Source organism: Aethalodelphis obliquidens, unplaced genomic scaffold (genome assembly GCF_003676395.1).
Source record: "Aethalodelphis obliquidens isolate GAN/ISIS:26980383/991018 unplaced genomic scaffold, ASM367639v1 scaffold8, whole genome shotgun sequence".
Taxonomy (NCBI): Eukaryota; Metazoa; Chordata; class Mammalia; order Artiodactyla; family Delphinidae; genus Aethalodelphis; species Aethalodelphis obliquidens.
In genome coordinates, this window is record NW_020837952.1 from 11,902,861 (window position 1) to 11,926,616 (window position 23,756).

At 44.7% G+C, this 23,756-nt stretch overlaps 1 protein-coding gene across 2 annotated transcripts in view; it reads right to left on the bottom strand.

Moving 5' to 3' along the window:
- The window catches only part of PPM1H (protein phosphatase, Mg2+/Mn2+ dependent 1H), a 262,221-nt gene that overhangs the window by 160,745 nt on the left and 77,720 nt on the right, over positions 1 to 23,756 (bottom strand). For both annotated transcript variants that reach the window (XR_003432865.1, XM_027106890.1), the window contains exon 2: positions 7,553 to 7,718. Coding sequence is in view for 1 of the 2 variants with exons in the window: in XM_027106890.1 (XP_026962691.1) it covers positions 7,553 to 7,718 (166 nt within the window). In the remaining variant the exon portion in view is untranslated. The remainder of the gene's footprint in view (positions 1 to 7,552; positions 7,719 to 23,756) is intronic.

Consider the following 23,756-nt stretch of genomic DNA (forward strand, 5'->3'; position numbering starts at 1 on the left):
TTGGTCAAACCTGGTCTTCAGAGCGAATCAACACCCACCGAGGAGGGAACTGTAAAGTTATTCTAACTGACATCAGCCTGAACAATTCCTAGGTGTAAAGTCATTCTTCTTAATCACTGGCAAGAGTTCTGATCCCTGGAACCAAGAGATAAGAGTTTTGAGAGAAACCACTGCATGCCTGCTTCAAAAAAATCTAAGTAGGTAAATGGAAAGGTTATGTTTTTCTTGACATGCTCAGAACAAAGACCTTAGTTGAGAGGGAAAATTTAGAGTAATAAACACAATGAGAGAAATAAAAGGCCGCTCCTATTTTTATAGCTGACGTCGCTGCAGGAAGCAGACAGCCAAACGTGGCCAAATGCCCCAGAAGGGATGCCACCATGGAACCACGAGAAACCTTCATTTAATGTTCTGGCGGTGGCGGGGGGGAGAGGGGGGAGGCGGGTGACTGACTCCTTCTTACAGAAAACAGATAAAAAGAACAGCAACTCTTCACTCCAGAGAGTTGAAATAGCCCCTTCTCATTTCCTTTTTACCTCTCCCCACCCCAGTTTGATCCTATTTGCCTGGAATTCCCACAGTGCTGCCCTATCCTCCGCTGAGAAAGATAATCAGCTTTCCTCTTCCCTGCTGATGAACTTGGCAGTGATGTGGACACAGCCATCTCCTGTTATTGTAATTAGACACTGAACTAACAGATACTGAAACCACATACTTTGATTTGTTTTGACTGTAACAACATAAGGGGGCTCTGAAGGGAATAAGACTTAGAATGCGTGTGTCCACAAGATTCGTCTTAAGCCAGAAATAATCTCTTTCAAAACAGGGAGTCAGACGTGGGCGGATAATGTCCTGGTTATTGCCACAGTGCCCTATCTCCCACCCACACATCTTACATAAGATCATCTTAATACCAAGGTTATAAGATGCCCTTAAGAGTGAACTCTCTTTCTCCCTCCCCAGAGAAGCGATATACTATGGTCCTCTTATTATCCCATTCCTAGAATGACTAGGTACCTGGGAACTGAAAAACAAAAGCTCTTGGAAAAGCTGTTTCACTTGGGGTGGCAATCAGTACAATAAATAGACTTCTTAACACCTTTCAAATTAAAGGAAAGAAAACCTAGTAATGGTGATTAGTTCCCACAAGTCATGATCAGGTGAACTGAAAAGGCTTCAGTAGGAGGAAGGCAGGAGGATGCTGGGGGAGAAGGTGTTGCCCTCAACAAGCTTACAGCATTTTCCCTAAGGGACGATTCTATGACAATGTCTTTCAGAAACGCTGGCATTCTAGATTCTCTTCTTTCCTAGCTATACACCCTATGTCCCCAAACAAATAATCAGACGTGTAGGAATGTTGAGAGGATTGCACATTGCCACGGAGTATCAATTTCCTACCTGCCTGACTGTGGGCTAAAGGTTCTTCGGACACCAACTACCCAATGTGATGCCGGCACAGGAAAAGTCCACCCCCAACTTGTCACAGAAAACATCCTTCTCTCCTTCATAGCCACTCCATACCCAGAGGTCTCAAAACTTCTCTTCCTTATTCCTCGAAAGAGAAATGTTTCTTTCTTTATTTCACTAATTATATCACTAAACTCTAAATTAAAAAGAAGAAACGAGTTAAATTAATTAAAAATACTCCATTGCCGAGTATTTTTTAAGGGAGAATACAATCAGTAATTCACCATATCCCACTGCGTTTCTTCAGGCTAAAAAACTATAGCACAGAACACCCTGGAACTCTTCTCTTTGTTTTCCTTTTAAGTTTTATGACTTCTCTCGAACATGGCTTCTTCTGTTCCTGAGAGTTTCCTCTATATGTAGATGGAATCTGAAATTAATTTGTATTTTCTTTCTTATAAGAAGGCGCTGCTGTCAAGAGCTCACCCAAATACAGGAAACAACGCTCCTTCGGCAAATGCCTCGTGGAAGCTACGAGAAGCAGAACAGAGTGCATGTTATTTTATCCACCAAAATCTTTTTTAAGTTTGTTTTAAAACAGGAGGATTAATTTGACTCCTTTGGCTACACAATTACTTGTACTAATAGGATAAAATAATTCTCTGTAAGTTGGCATGACGGGTGGCTTAAAGCTGACAGGTACATACTGCTATATTTAAAATGGTTAACCAACAAGGACCTACTGTAGAGCATAAGGAACGCTGCTCAATATTCTGTAACAACCTCAACGGGAAAAGAATTTGAAAAAGAATAGACACATGTATATGTATCACTGAATCACTTTGCTGTACACCTGAAACTAACACAACACTGCTAACCAACTGTACTCCAATATAAAATAAAAAGCTTAGAAAAATTTAAAGTTGTGTTATAATCTTTATACCAATCAATAATTATCTGTAGTGATAAATAATCATCTCACTGCTACCCAACTACCTACGTTATCAAACACAAAGTTAGGCTCCTGCTTAATTGAATTCCTTGCACATCACTGATCTTTCTTTCTTTCTTTTTTTTTTGGTCATGCTGCGTGGCAAGTGGGATCTTGGTTCCCCTACCAGGGATCGAACCTGCGCCCCCTGCAGCGGAAGTGCGGAGTCTTAACCACTGGACCGCCAGGGAAGTCCCTCCCATGTTTCTAACATATAAAAATATTCCTGTGATAATTCCTCTTTTCATGGTGAATCTAATGTGATCTTACAGGAAACTTTAGGCTTTCTTCAATCTCCAAGTAAGATGAAGGTGATATTATACGTCAAAGAAGTCTTGTGGAAATATTTATTTTGACTGTACAAAGTTTGTTGGGGATGAAGAGGTCGAAAAGGAGGGAGAAATTCATCACATGTATTCTGGAGAGAGTCCATACATCTTCCTTTCACCATCCTTCATGCCTGTCAACTCTCTATTTGCAAATGAAATAATGATGCCATGATTTATCCCGTTGCTGCATTTCTTGCTTATAATAGTATTTGCCACTTTTTCATCCTTACCTTTCTTGGCCTCTCTGTGGCCCGCAGCATTGCTACTTCTGCTTCTGACAACTCCCCTCTCTTCTTGGAATTCGTTTGGGCTTGTAACTCCTGAATTCTAAGCCCCACCTAGACTTGCTCTGAGCTCCAATCCCTCAGCTCTAACTTCCTACAAAACACTCCCCCCTGCAAAGTTAGCATCCTCAAAACTCAAGTCGCCATTTCCGCCCATCTCCTCACCTTGAACCTGTGCCTGCCCCAGGGGTCCACTTTCAAGGACCAGCACCCAGTGGCTGAAACCTGGCATCTCCCACTCTCCCCTGCCCCACATGGTTGGTCACCTGGTCACCTCAACAGTACCTCTCACATCATCTCTTCCGAGCCTGCCCCTTGCTCTAATCACTGCCTTATTTCGAGCTTTCATCATTTCTCACCCAGATTTCTGCACGAGCCAGACTCCTAGGTGTCCCAGCCTCTAGGTGTGCTCCCCTCGTCTTCCAAGTCAGCCTCCCCACTGTCGTGAGTCCGTTATGCCTTTGTCTAAAGTCACTAGTTACAATTCCAGCTTATTAGGGCATTCAGTGGCCCTCACGTGTGACACCTGCTTGCTGTTCCTGCCTCATTCCCCTCCAAGTGACTACACGTGCTCCCAAACGTGGGAAGACATGCCCCAGGCACTCTCACGCCAGCCTGTCTCCGCATTTGCACGTTCCCTCTGTCAGGAGCTCCCCTTTCTCTTATTTGCTTGGTTAATTCCGACAGCTCAAATGTCACTTCTCCAGGGAGCCCTCCCTCACCTGACCCAGCCTATCCCCTCCACTGTTCCCCAAACCACCAGGGGCCAATCTGAGCGTCCACACAACCTGGACTTTTTCTGTTTCTCCTAAAACTCACTCCACTGTAGTACTGCTGCTTATCGACCCTTCCTCCCCTCCCCAACTCTGCTCGAGGGGGTGGGAACTGTACTGAGTTCATCTCCTCAGCCCCAAGGCCCAGCGTGCAGACTCAGAGCTCAGCACACACTTGCTGGGTGAAGGAAGAGAATCACAGGGGGAAAGGGGGGACCACCTTACTTGTCTCCTGCGGGTGTTTTCTTGCCCTGGGCCCTATGCTGTCACTGCCCTTTCCTCAGTGTCACCATATCTGAGTTAAGGGATGTCTTTAGATGGCAAAAATCACCGGCCTCTTTTAAGCAGTATATCCAGTGACCTCTGCTAGCAAACTGTTCATTCAGCGTAGCAGCCAAAGTCCCGATAACGGCCTTGAGGTCCTGCCACTTTGTCTCACTCTCTATAACCTTTCTGACAATGTCACCTGCAACCCAGGCTTTCCTATGTCTGCTCCAGACGCATGGGCTTCCTGGCAGATCCTTTGAGAAACTGCAAGCCTGTTCCTGCCTCAGGGTTCTCACAGTTGCCTAGGATGTCAGAATGTTCTTCCTCCCAACAGCTGCCCTTTCAGGTCTTTGCCCCCGTGTTACAGTCTGACACCTCCTTTAACCACCCTGAGCTTCACACTTCCTATTATTACTGCTTCCCTACTTCGTTTTTCTCCGTAGTGTTTATCTGCCATGCTATCTATTTTGTTTGTCGCTGTCAAAGAACGCAAGCTCCCTGTAGGGAGGGATGGTTGTCTGTTTTATTCCCTGCTGAATCCTCAACATCCAATTCCTGGAACACAGCTCGCACTCGGTGAGTCACCTGGCACCCTAGGTTATGCTTTTCCAGCTTTTAGAAAGCAGCACAAACAACAACAACGAAACAGACAACCTGATTTTAAAATGGGCAAAGGACCTGAACAGACATTTCTTTAAAGAAGATATATCTGGCCAATAAGAAGCACATGAAAAGATGTTCAACATCGCTAATCGTGGGAAATACATACCTACAATGAGGTACCACTTCACACTCATTAGGGCGGCTATTATTTTAGAAAAACAGAAATTAACAAGTGTTGGCAAAAACGTGCGGAAATTGGAACCCTTGTGTACTGCTGGCGGGAATGTAAAATGGTGCAGCTGTTGTGCAAGACAGCATGGTGGTTCCTCAAAATATTGAACAGAATTACCGTTATCACCCAACAATTCCACTCTGGGTGTATATTCAAAAGAATCGAAAGCAGGGACTCAGACAGGTATTCAAACACCCATGTTCATAGTGGTAATATTCACAATAGACAATGAAAGCAAGTGTCCATCGACGGATGAATGGATAAACAAAATGGTATGTACGCACACAACAGAATATTTATTATTCAGCCTTAAAAAGGAATAAGATTATGACGCATTCTACAACATGGATAATCTTTGAAGACATTACGGTAAGTGATATATGCCAACTACAAAAAGACAAATATTATATGATTCCACTTATAGGAGGCCCCTAGAGCAGTCAAATTCACTGGGACAGGAAATAGAATGGTAGTTGCCAGGGACGGGGCACGGGGAGGGGAAGGGGGAGAGAAGGAAGGAGTAGTTAGTGTTTAATGGGTACAGAGTTGCAGTTTGGGAAGATGAAAAGGTTCAGCAGATGTATGATACTGATGGTTACACAACAGTATGAATGTATTTGATACCACTGCACCATACACTTAAAAATGGTTAAAATGGTAACTTTCATTTTATGTATAATTTCCCACAATTAAAAGGAAAAAGGCGGCACAGCGCTTGCCTTAAACTCTAATAAGTAGCCTAATATATAAGGCAGGTAGAAGTGAAGCTGCTGTGGCCAAAGCAGGAATGCAGGGGGAGAGGTGCCGGCTCTGCATGGCATGTCCTTGCTGCCTCCTAGTGGCTCATGGACCCCGCAGAGGTTCAGAGCCATCACAAAGGAGGCCCCCGGCTCCATCCTAAAGGGCTCATGCACTGGTTTCACTGTTCTTAAGGAAAGAAAGGTAAAAAGTTACTCCTGGTTCCACTTCTAGGAGGAACTTAGCAACAAGGGAAAACGCCATCACCCACAGGCCTTCAGCCAAATGTCAACACTGACTTAGTTTTACAGAAATCCCTTTATATCCAGTGGCAGAGGAGACCTGCCAGGGGAAAGAGCAACATTAAGTCACTGGCACCCATACCCAATTATCACTAATGTCTCACATTTCCTGAGCCCTTTTCCATAAAAACTCAATCCTCAAAATAAGTCCATCAAGAAGGTACGAAAGACATTGTGTGATCTCCAGTTTACAAATGAATGAAAACCCAGTGGGCGTTATCCGCAGAGGATTACAGAAGTAGAACTGACTTTAGGATAATAATCACTAGCATTGATCAAGGATTTATTAATGATGACACTGGCTCAAGACTTTACATGGACTGTTGGATTTCTTACTTGCAACTAGCCTCTTCCACCATATTTGGTAGTTACCATTATTATCCTTCCTTTTTAGAGAAGAGAAAGGGTGAGGCTCAGAGAATAAATAACTATCCCCAAATTCAACAGCTGTAAGCAATGGACTGTTCTGAAACGTCTTACTCCGGAGACCATGCACCTAACCAGTATTATTTTGTCCTGCCCATCTGGGTCCCTGACTCTCGCTTTTTGGGAGAGGCCTAATCAGTGCTTCCTTCAGCCTTGAAAGCAAGCACAGCTGATGAATCTCCACAGGTCACTGTGTTTTCTAACCCTAAGTTGAACTAATGCTACCAAAATAAATCAGTACTCTTATTCCCTAAGCGTAAATGCAACAAGACACTATCACTTAGACTAAGAAGAGATTCCTAGATCCTTTACAATCCTATAGAAATTTACATACAAAACATCCTAAGACCATCAGAATAAACAGTCACATTGGGGTCACCCCATTTAATGTCTCTTTTCTGTAGGACTAAATCTGCCGATGGACAGAGTACTGATTGTTCCCTATACTTTTCTGAGAGCTTCTTCAGAACTTTCCGAGGATGTCTGCTTTGTTCTCCAGAAATTGGAAAGAGGAGAAACGCTCTGTGGTTTGTCAATAGGGCATCCGGTCTGCAGGGCTGCCCCATAGGATGCAAGGGCTTTGGGCCAGTTGAAACAAACATTAATTTGGAAGACATTCAAGCAAGGCTCCAACTGGGCAACTCTAAGGGGCAGGCAAGGGGAGGAGAGGGGCAGAGTCGTGCATAGCAGGGCTGCAAGCCGATGGCTAGAGTTCCTCCCACTGCTTCTGAGAGACTTCCAGGGACTATCTCCTTCACAAAAACCTTGAAGTAGCTTCTTAAAAACCACCAAACATATATACTAATTCTTGCAGCAAAACTCATATATGATATGGGCGTTTTCTTTACTTTAAAGGTTTAGAACCTAAACACCACCTGCTCCATTTATTTGTTTGTTTGTTTACTTTGGCCGTGCTGCTCGGCTTGCGGGATCCTAGCTCCCCAACCCAGGATGGAACCCGAGCCCCCAGCAGTGGAAGCTCAGAGTTCTAACCACTGCACCGCCAGGGAATTCAACACCAGCTCTTCCTAACTCCATGTGTCACCTTCGCTGTGACGGTGTGATACCCTGAGCACAGACCTGCCACTCCACTAACCCTGGGGACATGGCTTTTCCCTCTTCCATTACGAACATCCCACAACGGGGCCACAGCGTGCATGTTCCTCTCACCCGAGAACAGGGGATGAAGGAGGGTCTTACCGAGTTCTCCTTCAGCTGCAGCCCCTCCCCGTTGGGAAGTGAGGACCGTCTCTTAGCTGAGTTCCTGTTTGGGGTTGAGGTAATGGCCCCTGCTTTCTTCTTCACGGTGAGCACCTCACAGCTGGCTTGGTCTTCATTGTGTGTGCTCTTCCCGGCGTTGATAACCCTGGAGGAGAAGCCAGAAAAGCCGGTCAGACAGAGTGATGTCTGGAGAGCTGAGAGCCCAGTCCCTCAGGTCAGCCCAGACAGGCTTCACAACTGGCACAAAACGAACGCCCTACTTAATGCACAGGACCTTACAGGCTTGGTGGAGTAAATGGATTTTTTTTTTTAATGTAATTCTACCAGCATATGTTAAAACATGTGCTAAAGCAATATGCTGAGGTCAGCTCACCTTCGCAGGCGTCTGATAGACGGGATCAACCCCACCAATCCACTTCCAGTCAAAACACTCGAGACAATCACTCTTTTTGCCAATTACATTGAAGACAGATGGCTGGCTCAGGGAATTCCGTTGCATTTCTCCAAGTGATAGAGCAAAACCACCATCAATCTTATCAAAGAACAAGGCAGTCATTTACAGCACACTGTAAAATCCAAGAGAACAGAGAACTGTATTTCATGACTGCCATGACCACTTTTACTTTACACACGGAGAAGTGAACGGATCAAAGGTTTATTCTTTTAAAATTATCTTCACTCCTTTATCTTTTCTCATGTAGAATAACACTCCTCACGTTGCATCATCACAACAGACTATAGGGCATGCTGATTTGTACGTGTGGCCCTATGATCTCATGGCATGTCGATATTCTTTGGCCTAATTACTAATGTTTTGAGCACAGGAATGCCTCAGAAAAACATGCTACATCATTCATAGACCTTCTTCTGTATCAGGTGACCGCAGAATGAACTCCTGGGTTTCGGTACCATTTTCTTATTAGTTCAGTGGCAGCTAAATTAGTTTTCCTGAAAGAGAGCTCTCCTTGATGTGCCATTGACTGTGTTTTTTTCCCAAAATTTCAACAGTGTCACAGTAGGTGACAGAGTGAGTGTGGAGGATACAGACTCAGTGGCAAGGAAAGAAAGATGCTTTTTTTTTCAAAATAAGGTAAGACAGATGGAAAACCACTTTAAAAGTGTGGTATATACACCACTCAGTCTTGTTGTACTCCCTCCTAACAATTAATTAGAAGATGATCATTTTCAAATGACTTTTTATAAAGAGTTTTAAATTCTGAAATAATTATAAACTCAGAGTAAACTGCAAAAATAGTATAGAGAATCTCATGTACCCTTCACCCAACTTCCCCCAAAAGCAACATTTTATATCACTCAAGTACAACATCAAAACAAGCAACTGACACTGATCCAGCGCTGTCAACCAGACTGCAGACCTTATTCAAATGTCACCATTTTTTATATCAAATTGCTTTCAGTACTAAAAACTGTATACACGCTACAATCAAACAGGAAACAGAGCAAACTGAGATCTGAGTGCTGTAAGACTTCAGGGAGTGTGTTTTGAACAGTCTTCTACCAAACCTTGGGATTCTATGGAGGTGTTTCAGATGTTTTAACATTTACTTTAAATTTATTTTTTAAATGTATAAGCATTTTGGAAAAAACTGCAATAATTTAAAAGTTGATTCCCATCTGTTACATGTGAACAAATACATGCTAGTCTATATATTTTGGGCAGCTTTGGCATTATAATCCTTCTATCTTTTCTCTTTGACCAGTATCACTTGATTGGAAGAAGATCTGTTTAAAAAAATACCATTTGAGGGATTTCCCTGGTGGCGCAGTGGTTAAGAATCTGCCTGCCAATGCCGGGGACGCGGGTTCAAGCCCTGGTCTGGGAGGATCCCAAATGCCGCGGAGCAGATAGGCCCGTGCACCACAACTACTGAGCCCGTGTGTCACAACTACTTAAGTCCACGTGCCTAGAGCCTGTGCTCCGCAACAAGAGAAGCCACCGCAATGAGAAACCTGCGCACCGCATCAGAGAGTAGCCCTCGCTCGCCACAACTAGAGAAAGCCCGCGCTCAGCAACAAAGACCCAATGCAGCCAAAAAGAAATAAAAAAAAAAAATTTTGCAATTACTTATCTATATGTAATAGGAAAAAGATCATAAAAGTCATCTACTATCTCCGCTATTTCAAATTTCTGTTCACTGAAACTGCTTTATCATTCTTCCTGAGTTTATTATAAATTTCAACTTAACCATATTTTTATAAATGGAAGTCTTTAACTCATTTTACACACGACAGTTTTGTGTAAGATTCTTTTTTTTTTTTAAAGTAGATTGTTGCTTACAGAATATGAAGACCATTGTCCTCATGGTGGGGGTCCCTCGTAGGAGGCAGGGGTCCCTGCTGATCTCTGTGAGGTCAAATCTGCCTCCACACCCTCTCAGGGATGAAGGGAGGAAAAGGTCAAGGTCTAGTTTTCGGCCCCACCTTCACTCTCTCCTCTAAGGAGGAGGCGTTTTCACAAGGTTTAAGAATACAATGCTGAGAACCTACTGTAGAGCACAGGGAACTCTACTCAATGCTCTGTGGTGACCTAAATGGGAAGGAAATCCAAAAAAGAGGGGACAGATGTATACATATAGCTGATTCACTTTGCTATACAGCAGAAACTAACATCACTGTAAAGCAACTGTACTCCAATAAAAAAAAAATTAAAAAAGAATACAGTGCAATTCTTGACGACACGATGAAGACACACACTACCTGCATAAGACCATTAATACCACTATGCTTGCTGCCCAAGCTAAGTTATCCCAAGTTCCACAGCCAGGAAGGAGCGCTGCTGGGATTCAGAGTGAGGCCTCCTTTGACCCCCAGCCCAACCTCTTCCTATTATACACGGGGATTTGCATCAGTCGGTGGGAGGACCAGCTGGACTGTGTGGGGAAGCACGGAATAAGCAGATTAGGCAAGCTCAGGTCCGTGCCTGAGAGAAAGGGGATTCTCTCCCTGCTTCTCTAGCTACTGGAGAAGGCACCCAGAGGAAGGATGAAGGATGGATGGTTCAGACCTGCCTGTCTCTAGAGGAGCCCACATTTAGTCCAGGTGTTTGCAGCTGGAGCTCCTAATACAGAACATGCATTTGTCTGGAGTTTCCCTTTCACATGGATTTTTGGAGAATCAAACCCGGCAGAGGAAGGAGATTTAAAATACCACCTGCCTCTTCTCTGTCACTGATAGTGACTTCCAAGCAACACGTTTGGGGCGGATGGTTCGCTGGATGGTGATGTTACACCCCCGTGGTCACCCACTAACATCTTCCCTAGGGAAAGCCAAAGTGGAGGCTCGGCTAGGAAAACAAGTTCGTGACAACCGTCCCTTCCGTACCGTCCTCTGAACAAGATCGGAGCTTCTATTTCTGGAACTTGTCATCACCCTGACCATTGGGACCCAAAAAAAAAACCTGACTAAAGCATAACTTTAACAAAAAAAAGCATCACTGATCTCCGAAAGCTGCATGCCAGGTTGACTCATCTGCCACTGCTATTTTCCAACAGTCAACAAAGCTACGATAATTACATAAATCACGAATCACTGTCCCTTGAATGTGCTGTATATCTCCTATCTCTCTTGGGGGATATTAAATTCCAAAGTTGACCTAACTTCAGCAAGAGACCCTAGAATCTTTATTGTATGCATGAGAAACCCAGGGCCCAGGAATACTGTGGCTTACACAAGGTCACACAGCTAAATACAGCACAGTCCCAGCTCTTTCTGCTTCAGCTCTCAGTTGTTTAATTTTTCTATTGTGTGTCTATTCTTATGGGCACTTGGTTGAGAAGGCTGTCCAGCAATGACTCATCAAAGCCAGGGAACCGTGAAGAACAATCAAGGGTACACTTCCTTTGCCATTTCAAGCGAATACAGCTTGTGAATGACACTGACGAAATATCACAAAGTCAGAAACGTCAACCTAGAGGGAAGACAGCAGCCCCAGCCCTGGAAGCCTGTTTGGTCAGATATCTGATTATTACCCAGATGATAGTCATTTTAATGAAAGCCATTGCCTTTTTAAAACACACAACTGCTATCCAATATTTCATATTATTTCAAATTCCTGACTCTGTACAGCTTTAGTAGAAAGACCTGATTCTTCTCAATTTATTTTGGCTTTAAAAAGCTTGACCTGGGGCTTCCCTGGTGGCGCAGTGGTTGGGAGTCCGCCTGCCGATGCAGGGTACACAGGTTCGTGCCCCAGTCCGGGAAGATCCCACATGCCGCGGAACAGCTGGGCCCGTGAGCCATGGCCGCTGAGGCTGCGCGTCCGGAGCCTGTGCTCCGCAACGGGAGAGGCCACAGCGGTGAGAGGCCCGCATACCGCAAAAAACAAACAAATAAAAAGCTTGACCTCTATCAACTTAAATATTTCATTTTGTTCTTCAAAGGCAAATGCTTTGTTTACTAAATATAAATAAAACCTCCAATTCCTCTAAAAGTAAACTGAGAAAAACTGTTTTCTGAGTTCAGAAGCATCATTCTGTCAATAGGTTCAATTTTTTTTTTATGTGAGCAACTCTATCATTCCCTTCTTATCATAGGCTCCAGCAAAAAGTCAGCACTATCTTGAGATCAACAGGAATGACTTCAAGATGTCCTTTCTTTAAGCAATACCCACCCATGATGCTTATTTTGAAGACTTAAAGACAAAACCGTTGGTGGACCACAAATCATCATCTCTTTGGTGTCATTATTTTCCAATTTCCTACAAAGGAGGAGAACATCTTCCTTGAAATTAAACTGGAAGTAATAAAGCACAATGGTTAAGACATGGGCTATCTCCCCAGAACTTAGCACACAGCAGGTGTTCAACAAACATCTGCTGAAACAATGAATGAAACCAGACAGAAATCAACTCTGCTACTTCCTAGATGTAGGGTAATAACAGTATCTTACACTTGTTGAGAACTAATTATGTGCCAGGGACTGTTGTTAGCATTTTACATGTAGTAATTAACTCATGTAATCCTCTGTGGACTCTACGAGTTGGCCACTACTGTTCTCCTCTTTTTAAAGTCACAACTACTGGACAGCAGTGTTTGGTCAAGTTGCTTAACTTCTGCAAACCTCAGTTTCTTAGTAGTACTTCTCAGATTAAATTCTGGGAGTTGCTAAAATATATGTGTTCGGGAGAGGGGATATTAGTCACCTAAATTAAAGAACTGGGAAATTCTTAAGTTAGGGTTAAAATTCAAGTGGGAGAATTGTGAGACGACGAAAGGGAAGGTTAACTACTATGTCTTCAATATGGAAAGTTTACATCCAGTTCTTTCTTCCCTTAGAAGATCGGGATATGTTTGCCCTAGGAGAGAGACACGTGACAAAGTTAAATTCAATTATGGACTGTGTTAACCTACCAGCCTACCCTCAACTTGACAAAACACCTAGATTTTTCCCCCCTTGTAAAAACAGGTAAATACAGAATTTTAAGGTTTTGGAAGTCCAAAATCCTATGTGTGTATCAGATACAACTGGAAGCTATGACCTGAACACCAGGCATGAATGTGACCATGAGATTTGTAGCAGTAGAAGACCCTATTTAAAAAGAGCAAGTGATTCATTCTGTGCCACTATCACACACTTTGGAAACCTGTTTTCCTTCTTTCTGTTTGTAAAATATTCTAGTCACAAATCTTTAAAAAATCAACTCCACCTGAATTTCAGCAGAAAAATCCTGGTTTTAATGGCAACTGTTAAATTATCAAGTTACCTGCCTTCTCATCTGCTCAGAACCTTGACCTTAAGGACATTCACCTGATAATATAACACACAGAGCAGGTTCCTATCACTAAATTCAGACGCGTAACTATTCTCAAGTAGTGAGCCCCTGTCACAACAGCCACTGGTCCAGAGAACTGACAATGGAAACATTTTCAAAAGGATTTACAGGACAGTCAATCCACAAAGGATAGTCACAGTTGATAATGTTTTGGAAAGATTCCCACACATCACAAGTGTCAAGTCATTCATTACCAACCCCTCCCCCCTGGCAACTCAGCAGAAGAACCAACAGAGACAATGGTCAGGTAGACCAAGTTCAAACTTGCCGTCTGTTCTCGGGCACAGTAAGTTTACTTTCTGTCTCTAAAATGCGGATGATAACTGTCACTTCCGATAGAATTAAATGCCCTAGCATAACGAGTATTTAACAGTACACAGTAAGTACTCAATATTATTACTTAATAATAATATATCCAACACAAGCTAGCTGCCTCTTGTGTTGGGCCCAGAGGACTTTTATCAAGTTATGTGAGTTTGAGGGGAACGTCTTCTTCCCCCTTCTTTCTGTCAGTGTCCCTCTGCCAGCCTCAAGGACACAGGGTCACATCCAGAGCCTACAAGAGGCACGGCACGACACTTCCCTGAACACGGACCTTGAGCAAGGCCACCTGCTCTTCTGAGCCTTCTTCTCAAAGTGGTTGCAACACACAAGCCACCCATGCGACAGTGTTCTGTACACAGGAAAGCGCCACACCGTTAGGAACGTGCTACTTCTAGGTTCCCACCTAGATCTGCCCAACGAGGCCATCTCTCCCCAGGCTCCTGGTCTCAGAAGCTCAGGTCCCAGACCCACAGAAAAAGACCAAAGAGAGAATTTGGTTGATCTCTCTTTTTTTTTTTTTTTTTTTGGTATTACCCTATTGCTTTGTTTTTAAAGGAAATAAAAGCCTGGACAGTTTAGACTAAAAAGTTTACACGAAGTGTTAATACCGCTAAACAGCCAGTAATCACACTGAGTAAGAAGGAGCAAGCATTTTAGAAAGGCCATCAGGTGAGCTGAGTTCTTGCTGATTCACATACAATTGAGAAGCAGGCAGCAAAAGGCCGTAGGGGTAAGGGTGGGAAATCGATCATTTACGGGAGACCAAATATAGCAATCAATTATTAAAATTCTCTTTTCTAGGTTACCCCACAGGCAATGTTTCATGTGATTCTCTGAAGTGGTTACTGACCACCCAGACAGGCTGGAACATAAGGACAATTAATTCCTAGCTCCAAGGGCGTTAATAACCTCTCATTCTTGGTGTACTAGAAAACCAGGGCTCTGACTAGGAACAAAAGCCTTCGCTAACAGCGGTCAGCAAAAACAGCCAGAACCTCCATCAAGAATGGATGTTCCTGGGCTTCCCTGGTGGCGCAGTGGTTGAGAGTCTGCCTGCGGATGCAGGGGACATGGGTTCGTGCCCCGGTCCAGGAGGATCCCACGTGCCGCGGAGCGGCTGGGCCCGTGAGCCATGGCCGCTGAGCCTGCGTGTCCGGAGCCTGTGCTCCGCAACGGGAGAGGACACAACAGTGAGAGGCCCGCGTACCGCAAAAAAAAAAAAAAGAATGGATGTTCCTGATGGACGTTCTCCCAGCCACCTCCGGGGAGGAGGCGGAACAGGAGGTCACCCCAGCCCATTCAGTTAACGGCCCGGCGGGTGTCACCAGGGAGGAGAAAGGATGGAAAGCCATGGAACTCTCTGTGGTGTCTGGCTTTCACACCTTGGAAGATGGCTAAGCACCAACAGGTGGAGGAGGCAGAGTGTCAAGACGGCAGGATGAACGCAGGCTGAGAACAGAGCACACACGTGCAAGGCCTTCTCCCATCACGCAGACTTGCACGCTCTGGTTCCCAGGCCCTGTCCGTGGCTAATGAAGAGATGTGACCCATCGGGGTCTACTAACTGGGGTCTCAAGGGCCACATCCAGCCGACAGACAGGTTGGTATTTTAAAAGTTGTGCCCACAAGATATTTCTTTAGAAGGTGAATTTGTAGTTGCCCATATTGAAAAACCGGGGGCTTCCCTGGTGGTGCAGTAGTTAAGAGTCCGCCTGCCAATGCAGGGGACATGGGTTCGAGCCCTGGTCTGGGAAGATCCCACATGCCATGGAGCAACTAAGCCTGTGCACCACAGCTACCGAGACTGTGCTCTAGAGCACGTGAGCCACAACTACTGAGCCCATGTGCCACAACTACGGAGCCCACGTACCACAACTACTGAAGCCTGTACGCCTAGAGCCCATGCTCCACAAGCAAAGCCACAACAATGAGAAGCCCGCACACCGCAACGAAGCGTAGCCCCCACTCGCCACAACTAGAGAAAGCCCGCACGCAGCAACGAAGACCCAATGCAGCCATTCATTAATTAATTAAAAGAAAAACTGGGATATTTATATTAAAAATTTAGTTTTCCCATTTCTCTTGGAAAATAATACCTTCAGCAACACCTGTCACACTCTTGGGCAACAACGAGCAGAGATGGGGCATTTCCTCGCTAGCTCACCCCAGACCTCACTCTGTCCACTTCTGCCATTAAGTCACCAGCCTGGCCCCAAAGGCACTGGATTCTGCAACCCTGTAATCAGATCTCTGCGACTTCATAAATAAACCAAGAAAGTTATTAGATACGTAGTACATCTTGATTGAAATAATTATTTAAAATATTGTGTAGCCAAGAGGGATAAAGCAAGAAGACTACGGCATGGCTTCTACCCCCAGGGAGCCCATAGTCATCTACACAGTAGAGACACCTTCCTATAAATAACTGAGTTGTTCCGACTGATGCTATACCCAAGATATATGTCACAAGAGACCTGAAAATGCAGAGGAGGAGACAATTCTGCAAAAGAAGAGTCACGGAAAGTGTCACAGCTAAGGTGGCACCTGAGCTCAGCCTCATGGAATAAAGGAGGAAATCAAGAATCAGAGAAAAGGCAAGGCAAGACCCTCCAGGCATAGGAATAACCTCTGAAAACAGAGTGATGTGAACTTTACAAAGAGGGGTGGGTGTGACTTAAGTATAGGCTTGGCGAGGGAGCTACGTCAGAACTAGACCGTGAAACTCTATAGGAACTTTATCCTATAGAGCCTATGACCCATGGGAAGAATCTAAGATGCTTTAAAGAAGGGTCTGATATGATAAAAACTGTTTAGGAAAATAACAGTAGTGGCCTGATGGAGGATGGATTATAGAGGATAAATGACAAAAGTGAAGAGCGTCACTTTTGTCACACAAGAGTGTCACCAAAGTGTCACTTTTCTAACAGTCCAGGTGACAAAGAGGTCATGAATCAAGCAGTGGCTCTGGATGGAAGCGAACAGAAGGCTTCAGAGGAGGTGAGAGAACTGAGAATTCCTAGTTAAGACCTGCTGGACACGGGTAGTGGAAGAGAGAGGAGCAAAGAGGGTGCTGCTCAGGTGTCCCCTGGCAGGGTGAGCAAACGCAGTACTCCAATGATGAAGGGAGATGAGAAGGTGAAACAAGGCTTGGGATGGGGAGCTCTGGTGGAGATAATGAAATTGGTTTCAGGAGAGTGAACAGAAAGTGCTTGGTACCAGAAATTACAAAGGCAGTGGCAGCCAACTAGGGGTTGGCAAACTGTGGCTTTTGGGTGAAATTCGGGCCACTGCTTGGTTTTGTATGGCCCCCAAGCCGAGAACGTTTATTACATTTCTAAGTAGTTGGGGAAAAAAATCAAAAGAATATTATGTGACATGTGAAATTTACATGAAATTCACATTTCCATGTCCATAAATAAAGTTTTATTGGAACACAGCCACATTCATTCATTTACGTATTGTTTATTGTGGGCCTCCAGGTACAATGGCAGTTAGCAATTTCCACAGAGACTGTCTGCCCGCCAAGCCTATAGTATTTTACTACCTATACCTTTACAGAAAATGTGCTGAGCCCTGAAATAAACCATTAGACTGAACGCTCTGAAATTGTTTTTATAGGTCAAAAACAGTCCGATACTGACAATTTCATATCACTACACATAATATATGAGTGAAGCAAAGAGAGAGATGTATGTTTGGATAGAATTTAATGTGCATCTTGGTGTTACTTATAACGTTAGCTTTGGATATACTTCGCTGCTAGCATTTGGGGGCCATCGTTAGCTCCTAGCTCCCTCACCAGTGTCATTAGATAACTGAAGATTAAAATACGAACACTATAGATCAAAAGAAGATATAGTATTGTCCCAAAGATCTCCCTACATAAATATCAATGTTTTCTTCTTCACATTGGCTGTTTAGAAATGAACTTTTAAAATGGTAAAGGTAAAAACCAGAAAGCTGCCATTGGGCACTTCCTTTCAATTAGTCTCTGGGTCCTCTAAGCAAAACCATTGATAACACTAAAGACCAACTTCCACATTTAAATCAGGAAGTCTGCACTCTGTCAGATGCTGGAGCAATTCCCATACAAGGCCACAGCAAGGCCATACAAGGCAGCTCTGTGGGGGTCAAGTGAAATCAAAATAAAGGCCTACCTAAAAGGGATGTCGAGTTTGGAAGTTTTGAATTAAATAGAGCAGAAAAATAACTTTTTTGCGGGTTTAGAACAGTGCTACTTGCACATAGCTGTTAGCTCCTATTGGCAATTAAAAAAAAGCAATGTGCTTGAGGCCACTACATTGCTAAAGCTAAGGTTTTCTTTATTGATTTGACCAGATGTATCAGTACTATCAGCAATGTTAGAGAAATGTATTTTTCAAGACAAAGTGCAAGTCGATTTGAAGCATGTAACCTAAAAAAACTGAACTTTAAAAAGCCAGAAACTAATGAAATGAAACCAAAAGATAAAAGGACGCTAATCTCAACAGACATCAAATAAAATACATAAATTTTTAATCAGCAGTTTCCTCAAAAACCCAGATACAATCTTTGGTTTTTCCCTTGCTCTGGGATAAAGAAAGTTCTGGGCCATCTAGGGCTCTGATATTTTCCTTTTTAACCTTAAAGCAACACGAGACGAATAATTTTATACGGAAGAGGACTGTTTGGTGGTAAGAACACTCTAAATTGGGATTTCTGAGTTCCTGGTTTAGAAAAGATCTTTAAAAATGTGCTCTGTCCTTCATTGGAGAGGTGAAGGCCACTCGTCCACTTTCCTCAAATACGCCGGCTGTGCCCCTAAACACACAACAGAGCAGGATGCACCTGGTGGGGTGCAGGCAGGCAGATTTCTGCTGGAAATTTGGGAGGCAGTTGGGTAAAGCCCTGAAGAGCAGAGAGACTCTGGAACCGGATTCCCCAGGTCTAAAGGCTGGGTCAGCCCAAAAGTAGCGGCAGGACTTTCAGTAAAAGCTACTTTATCTCCCTGTGCCTCTGTTTCTTATCGGTGAGACAGGAACAATGAGCAGTACTTTCCTCACAGGGTACTTGTCTGACTGTTGGAAAACAGAACCGTTTAAAGTGCTTTCCATCTAACAACTGAGTGAATGCTTGTAACCCTAAACACTAGAGAGGTGCGTCATGATCCCCCATTTTATTGATCCCACCAGTATCATACGGAAAAAGGCTCAGTTAAAGGTCCTAGATGAGCCCTTCTGGCATTTTCTCAGAGTCACTGAGGTTTTAAACGATGTATTGTGTTCACACAAGCGACGCTCTTGTAATTAGTTGCACAACGGCCTATAAACAGAACACAGGTACTGCAGGAAGGAATTGTGACATGTCATATGGGTTCAGCACTCCAACATTTTTTGTTCTGAGCAAGTACATTATTACTACAAATGTACATTAAGAACAATAATTAATTTTCCCCTCATTACTTCAGTCGTTTTTAAAAACACAGTTATTTTAACTAAAAATAATCTGCTTTGGAAAATCTTCACCCTTGTGTTAACTAACCTGTAGAGAAAGTCTGTTTTGTTTCCAGATTAAAGCCTGAACAACAACAAAATAGTCCTTTGAAAGCTGATTTTTATCTGATCCAACATTTCTACCTTTGTGCCCAGACCCATGACACAGCTCAGTTAACAAACCAAGACTCCCTAATTTATAAGGAAAAGAACATGCTTGTTTAACCCTTGAGGCCCTAGAAGGGCCAAATCTGGGTTCCATTTTAGGAAAACTGATCTCCCCACCCTCAGAAAGCTAGAAAGTACCACGAGACTTTGCTATGGCCTTGAAGGAGACAAATGCACTGACAAGAATGTCAACTGTTTAAAACTGGATGCCCAATACCACCCCATTATTTCAATTAGTTAAAGACAGATATGCTTCCTAATGCTGGATGTTGACTTCGGTTATGTTCTCCCACATCTCAAGTCACACAGCAGGGAGCAGGCACTCAATAAGTTAGTTGAATGAACAAAGGAACTCGTATTCTCTCCATAACATCAATGGGGCACTAGAATAATGAATGAGTTCTAAACCTGCCTATTTGTTTCTAAAAGCTTAAAATATTTTTACGGGGGTGGGGGGGGACCTTCCCTGGCGGTCCAGTGGTTATTAACGGACTCTGCACTTTCAATGCCGAGGGCATGGGTTTGATCCCTGCTTGGGAAAATAAGATCCCGCAAGCTGCAGGGAACAGCCACAAAATATATATATGTTTCCTTCATGAGGTGTCCCCTCAAATCAATTCAAGGAAAATAAATCTATTTTCCAAAGAAAAAAGTTATTTACTTATGAGTGCTCATGAGAGCAAGACATGTGAAGGGAGCCCCAAACATCTCCAGCAGAGAAGTGGTTGATAAACCAGAGCACCTAGGGCACCTCTAGGGAGAATCTTAATCTGAGCTCTACTGCTGGGCTCCCCTCATAACCAAGTGATTGCTGTGATGAGAAAACATTTTGAGAAAAATAACTTTTGCTTTTCTGAGTTGCTGCCTAGGCATTTTACAGTATGGTAACCCTGCTCACATCCAGTCTGGACATTTAGATGAGGACTTGAGTTTAGGATGCCCATCGTAGTTCCCACTTCGCTTGTCCCCAGGGCAGTTTTGAAATTAACCACTTAAGAGTTAAGCCCAAGGAAAGTGGATATATGAGTGGATATATGTATATACATAACTGATTCACTGTGTCGTATACCAGAAACTAACACAACATTGTAAATCAACTCCACCCCAATAAAAATGTCTTAAACAGTCAGTTCCTCCACCCCAACCACTTTTTTTTTTTTTTGCGGGGGTGGGGGTGGGGGTGGAGTACGCGGGCCTCTCACAGTTGTGGCCTCTCCCGTTGCGGAGCACAGGCTCCGGACGCGCAGGCTCAGCGGCCATGGCTCACGGGTGCAGCCGCTCCGCGGCATGTGGGATCTTCCCGGACCGGGGCACGAACCCGCGTCCCCTGCATCGGCAGGCGGATCAACCGCTGCGCCACCAGGGAAGCCCCCACCCCAACCACTTTATGAGTACAGTTGGCCCTCCTTATCTGCGGATGTGAAACCTACAAATACTGAGGGTAGGCTGTATTCACTGTACAACGTCATTTTCCATCAGGGACGAGCATCCACAGAGCTTGGAATCCGTGGGGGCTCCTGGAACGAATGCCCCAGGGATATCCAGGAGTGACTGTCATAGATGCCTGCTACCTTGCTCTATCTCCTGCTTGCTGCTGACCCGGGACAGAGAGCTGCCCTTCCCCGGCTCATGGCACCCCCTCGATGCTGGAATCTGTAAATTACTAATCTTGTGACTGTACTTCCTTTGTATGGGTGTATTAAAACTGTGTCTTCCATCAAAACGACCTGTGGGTTTCACTTCCCCAATATGGGAGTTGGATGCCGAGGGAGCCACTGGCCACCCCCGTGTGGGTGGCTTTTGCCACCTCCTTCAGCTGGTCACAATCTGCATATTCTTTTTTTTTATTACTAATTTATTTATTTATTTTTGGCTGCTTTGGGTCTTCGTTGCTGTGCGCGGCTTTCTCTAGTTGCGGTGAGCGGGGTCCACTCTTCGTTGCTGTGCACGGACTTCTCATTGAGGTGGCTTCTCTTGTTGCGGAGCACGGGCTCTAGGCACGCAGGCTTCAGCAGTTGCGGCACGTGGGTTCAGTAGTTGTGGCTCGTGGGCTCTAGAGCGCAGGCTCAGTCGTTGCGGTGCACAGGCTTAGCTGCTCCGCAGTATGTGGGATCTTCCTGCACCAGGGAAGCCCAATCTGCATATTCTTAATTCAGCACACTAGCTTGGCTTCTCAGCTCACTCGCTCTGTTAACAGGGACAGCCTACACCAAGCTGGCCTTGGCCAGGGTGGCCGAGCAGGAGGGAAGTTCCAGAGGCCCAAGGGGGAGCCAGAGGCAGCAGAAAGGCAATTCCGACACTATCAGAAGCTGCCCAGCAATGCAATGAGTTACGTCAGAAAGCAGGAGTCCCCTTCACTGGAAACGTCCAAAAGGCGGTGGATCACCTTTCGGAGGTACTCTGAGGATCTCTGCTTGAAAGGGAATTTCTAAGAATTCTTTTCTACTGTTGAGTCTGTATCTGTCCCTGTCCCCACCTCCAGTTAATGGGAAATCTTAAACTGCTTTCTGAGCCAAAATTAATTTATTATGGAACATGGTTTACAGCCATTCTAAGATAATCCTCTGATACCCAGTAAACCATGTTTGACATATAGCAAGTCTCTATACAATAGGAACGTGATTAACTCAAACTTCCTCCCCCCACTAGCCCTTATGTAGGGATGAGCAAGTGAGCCTCAAAGGCTGCTGTTCCCTGGGGCTCCCATTTGGTTTTTCTTCCTACCGAGCTTGCTCTGGGAGATCTCTATTCCCAAGGCTCCCCTGAAGATGGAAACAGTACGCACTGCCATATTCATACCTACAGTACTGATCTCTGGGGTGTCTGACGTACATTTCTGTTTTTTTGTTATTTTGCGGTACGCGGGCCTCTCACTGCCGTGGCCTCTCCCGTTGCGGAGCACAGGCTCCGGATGCGCAGGCCCAGCGGCCATGGCTCACGGGCCCAGCCGCTCCACCGCATGTGGGATCCTCCCAGACCGGGGCACGAACCCGTGTCCCCTGCATCGGCAGGTGGACTCCCAACCACTGCACCACCAGGGAAGCCCCTGATGTGCATTTCTGAATGCCTTCAGGATACCTGCATCTGCATCTTGCATACATTCAAGCTGACCAAACCTGCATGAATTTTCTGCTTCTTTCTGCTGTCTACCTCTGTCTCAAATACCATCCTTGTGGTGCTCCTGTCTTAGTGGACCAAGAATTCCGAAGAATGTGCCTGTCCTCCTAGCTTCTTACTCTCACCCACATCTAGTCCCTCAGCCTGTAGATTCTACCTCACAGCCATGACTTAGATCCCCCAACTCCCATGCCTGGTTAAGGAACTCATAGCATCCTCTGGGCACCACTGCAGAAACCTCCCAACCGGTTGGCCCTCCCCCAGTAAATCCTGCAGAGCATGCCAAGACTTAACGGTTCTCAACCATGAATATGGCCATGTCTCTCCCATGCTCCAGGTCCTTCAAATGGACTCTGAAGATTTCAGGGTAAAATATAAACTCCTTAGTTTGCCACACAAGGGTCTTCATGGTTGGCCCCATCCAGATCCTCAGCTTTCCCATCTGCTCTCCTCACGTCTTATTCTCAGCCATAAAAGTCATCCTGTGGCTTACAGAAAGCAGTGTTGCTGCATGCCACAATTTCCTCCCACATGCCTCTTCCTCCACCTGGAATGATCTATCTTCCTTTTGCCTGAGAAATCTCCACCCCACCCCCAGCCTTCAACACTCAGTTTAAGGACCACATCACCCTAAGGCTGCTTCACATGCATTTCTATATTGTGGTTCTTAAACACTGCAATGCAGCCATTAAGTAGTGCAGTGGTTAAAATGAAGGAAATTCCCAGAAACTTGGGCTAGTTTCCTAGCTCTGCCACTTACTAGTTGTGTGAACTGGGTAAGTTAATTAACCTTCCTAAAACTCAGTTTCTCTAACTATAAAATTGGGCTACTTTGAGGACTTGAGAGAATGAATAAATGTAAAGTGCTTGGCAAAGACCTGGCAGAGACATGTTTTACCTGTCCAGACCCACTTTCTTCTAGACATTGTCTTTCCTTCCTACCCTCCTCCATCCCCCTCATAGAATTGTTCCCTGGCCACACATGATTGGTCTAGGGATGGCCACTTGACTGTAGGTGAGCCAATTAGGGCCCTTCCATGAAAAATGAAAGAAAAAGGGTAGAGGAGATAAGGCAAAGAGAGACAGAGACAGAGAGAGAGACAAAGGAGAAATGAAGCATTATGTTACAGTACATATTAGAAATAAAGAGAATATCGGGACTTCCCTGGTGGTGCAGTAGTTAAGGATCCACCTGCTAATGCAGGGGACATGGGTTCAAGCCCTGGTCCGGGAAGATCCCACATGCTGCAGAGCAACTAAGCCCATGCGCCACAACTACTGAGCCTGTGCTCTAGAGCCCACGAGCCAAAAC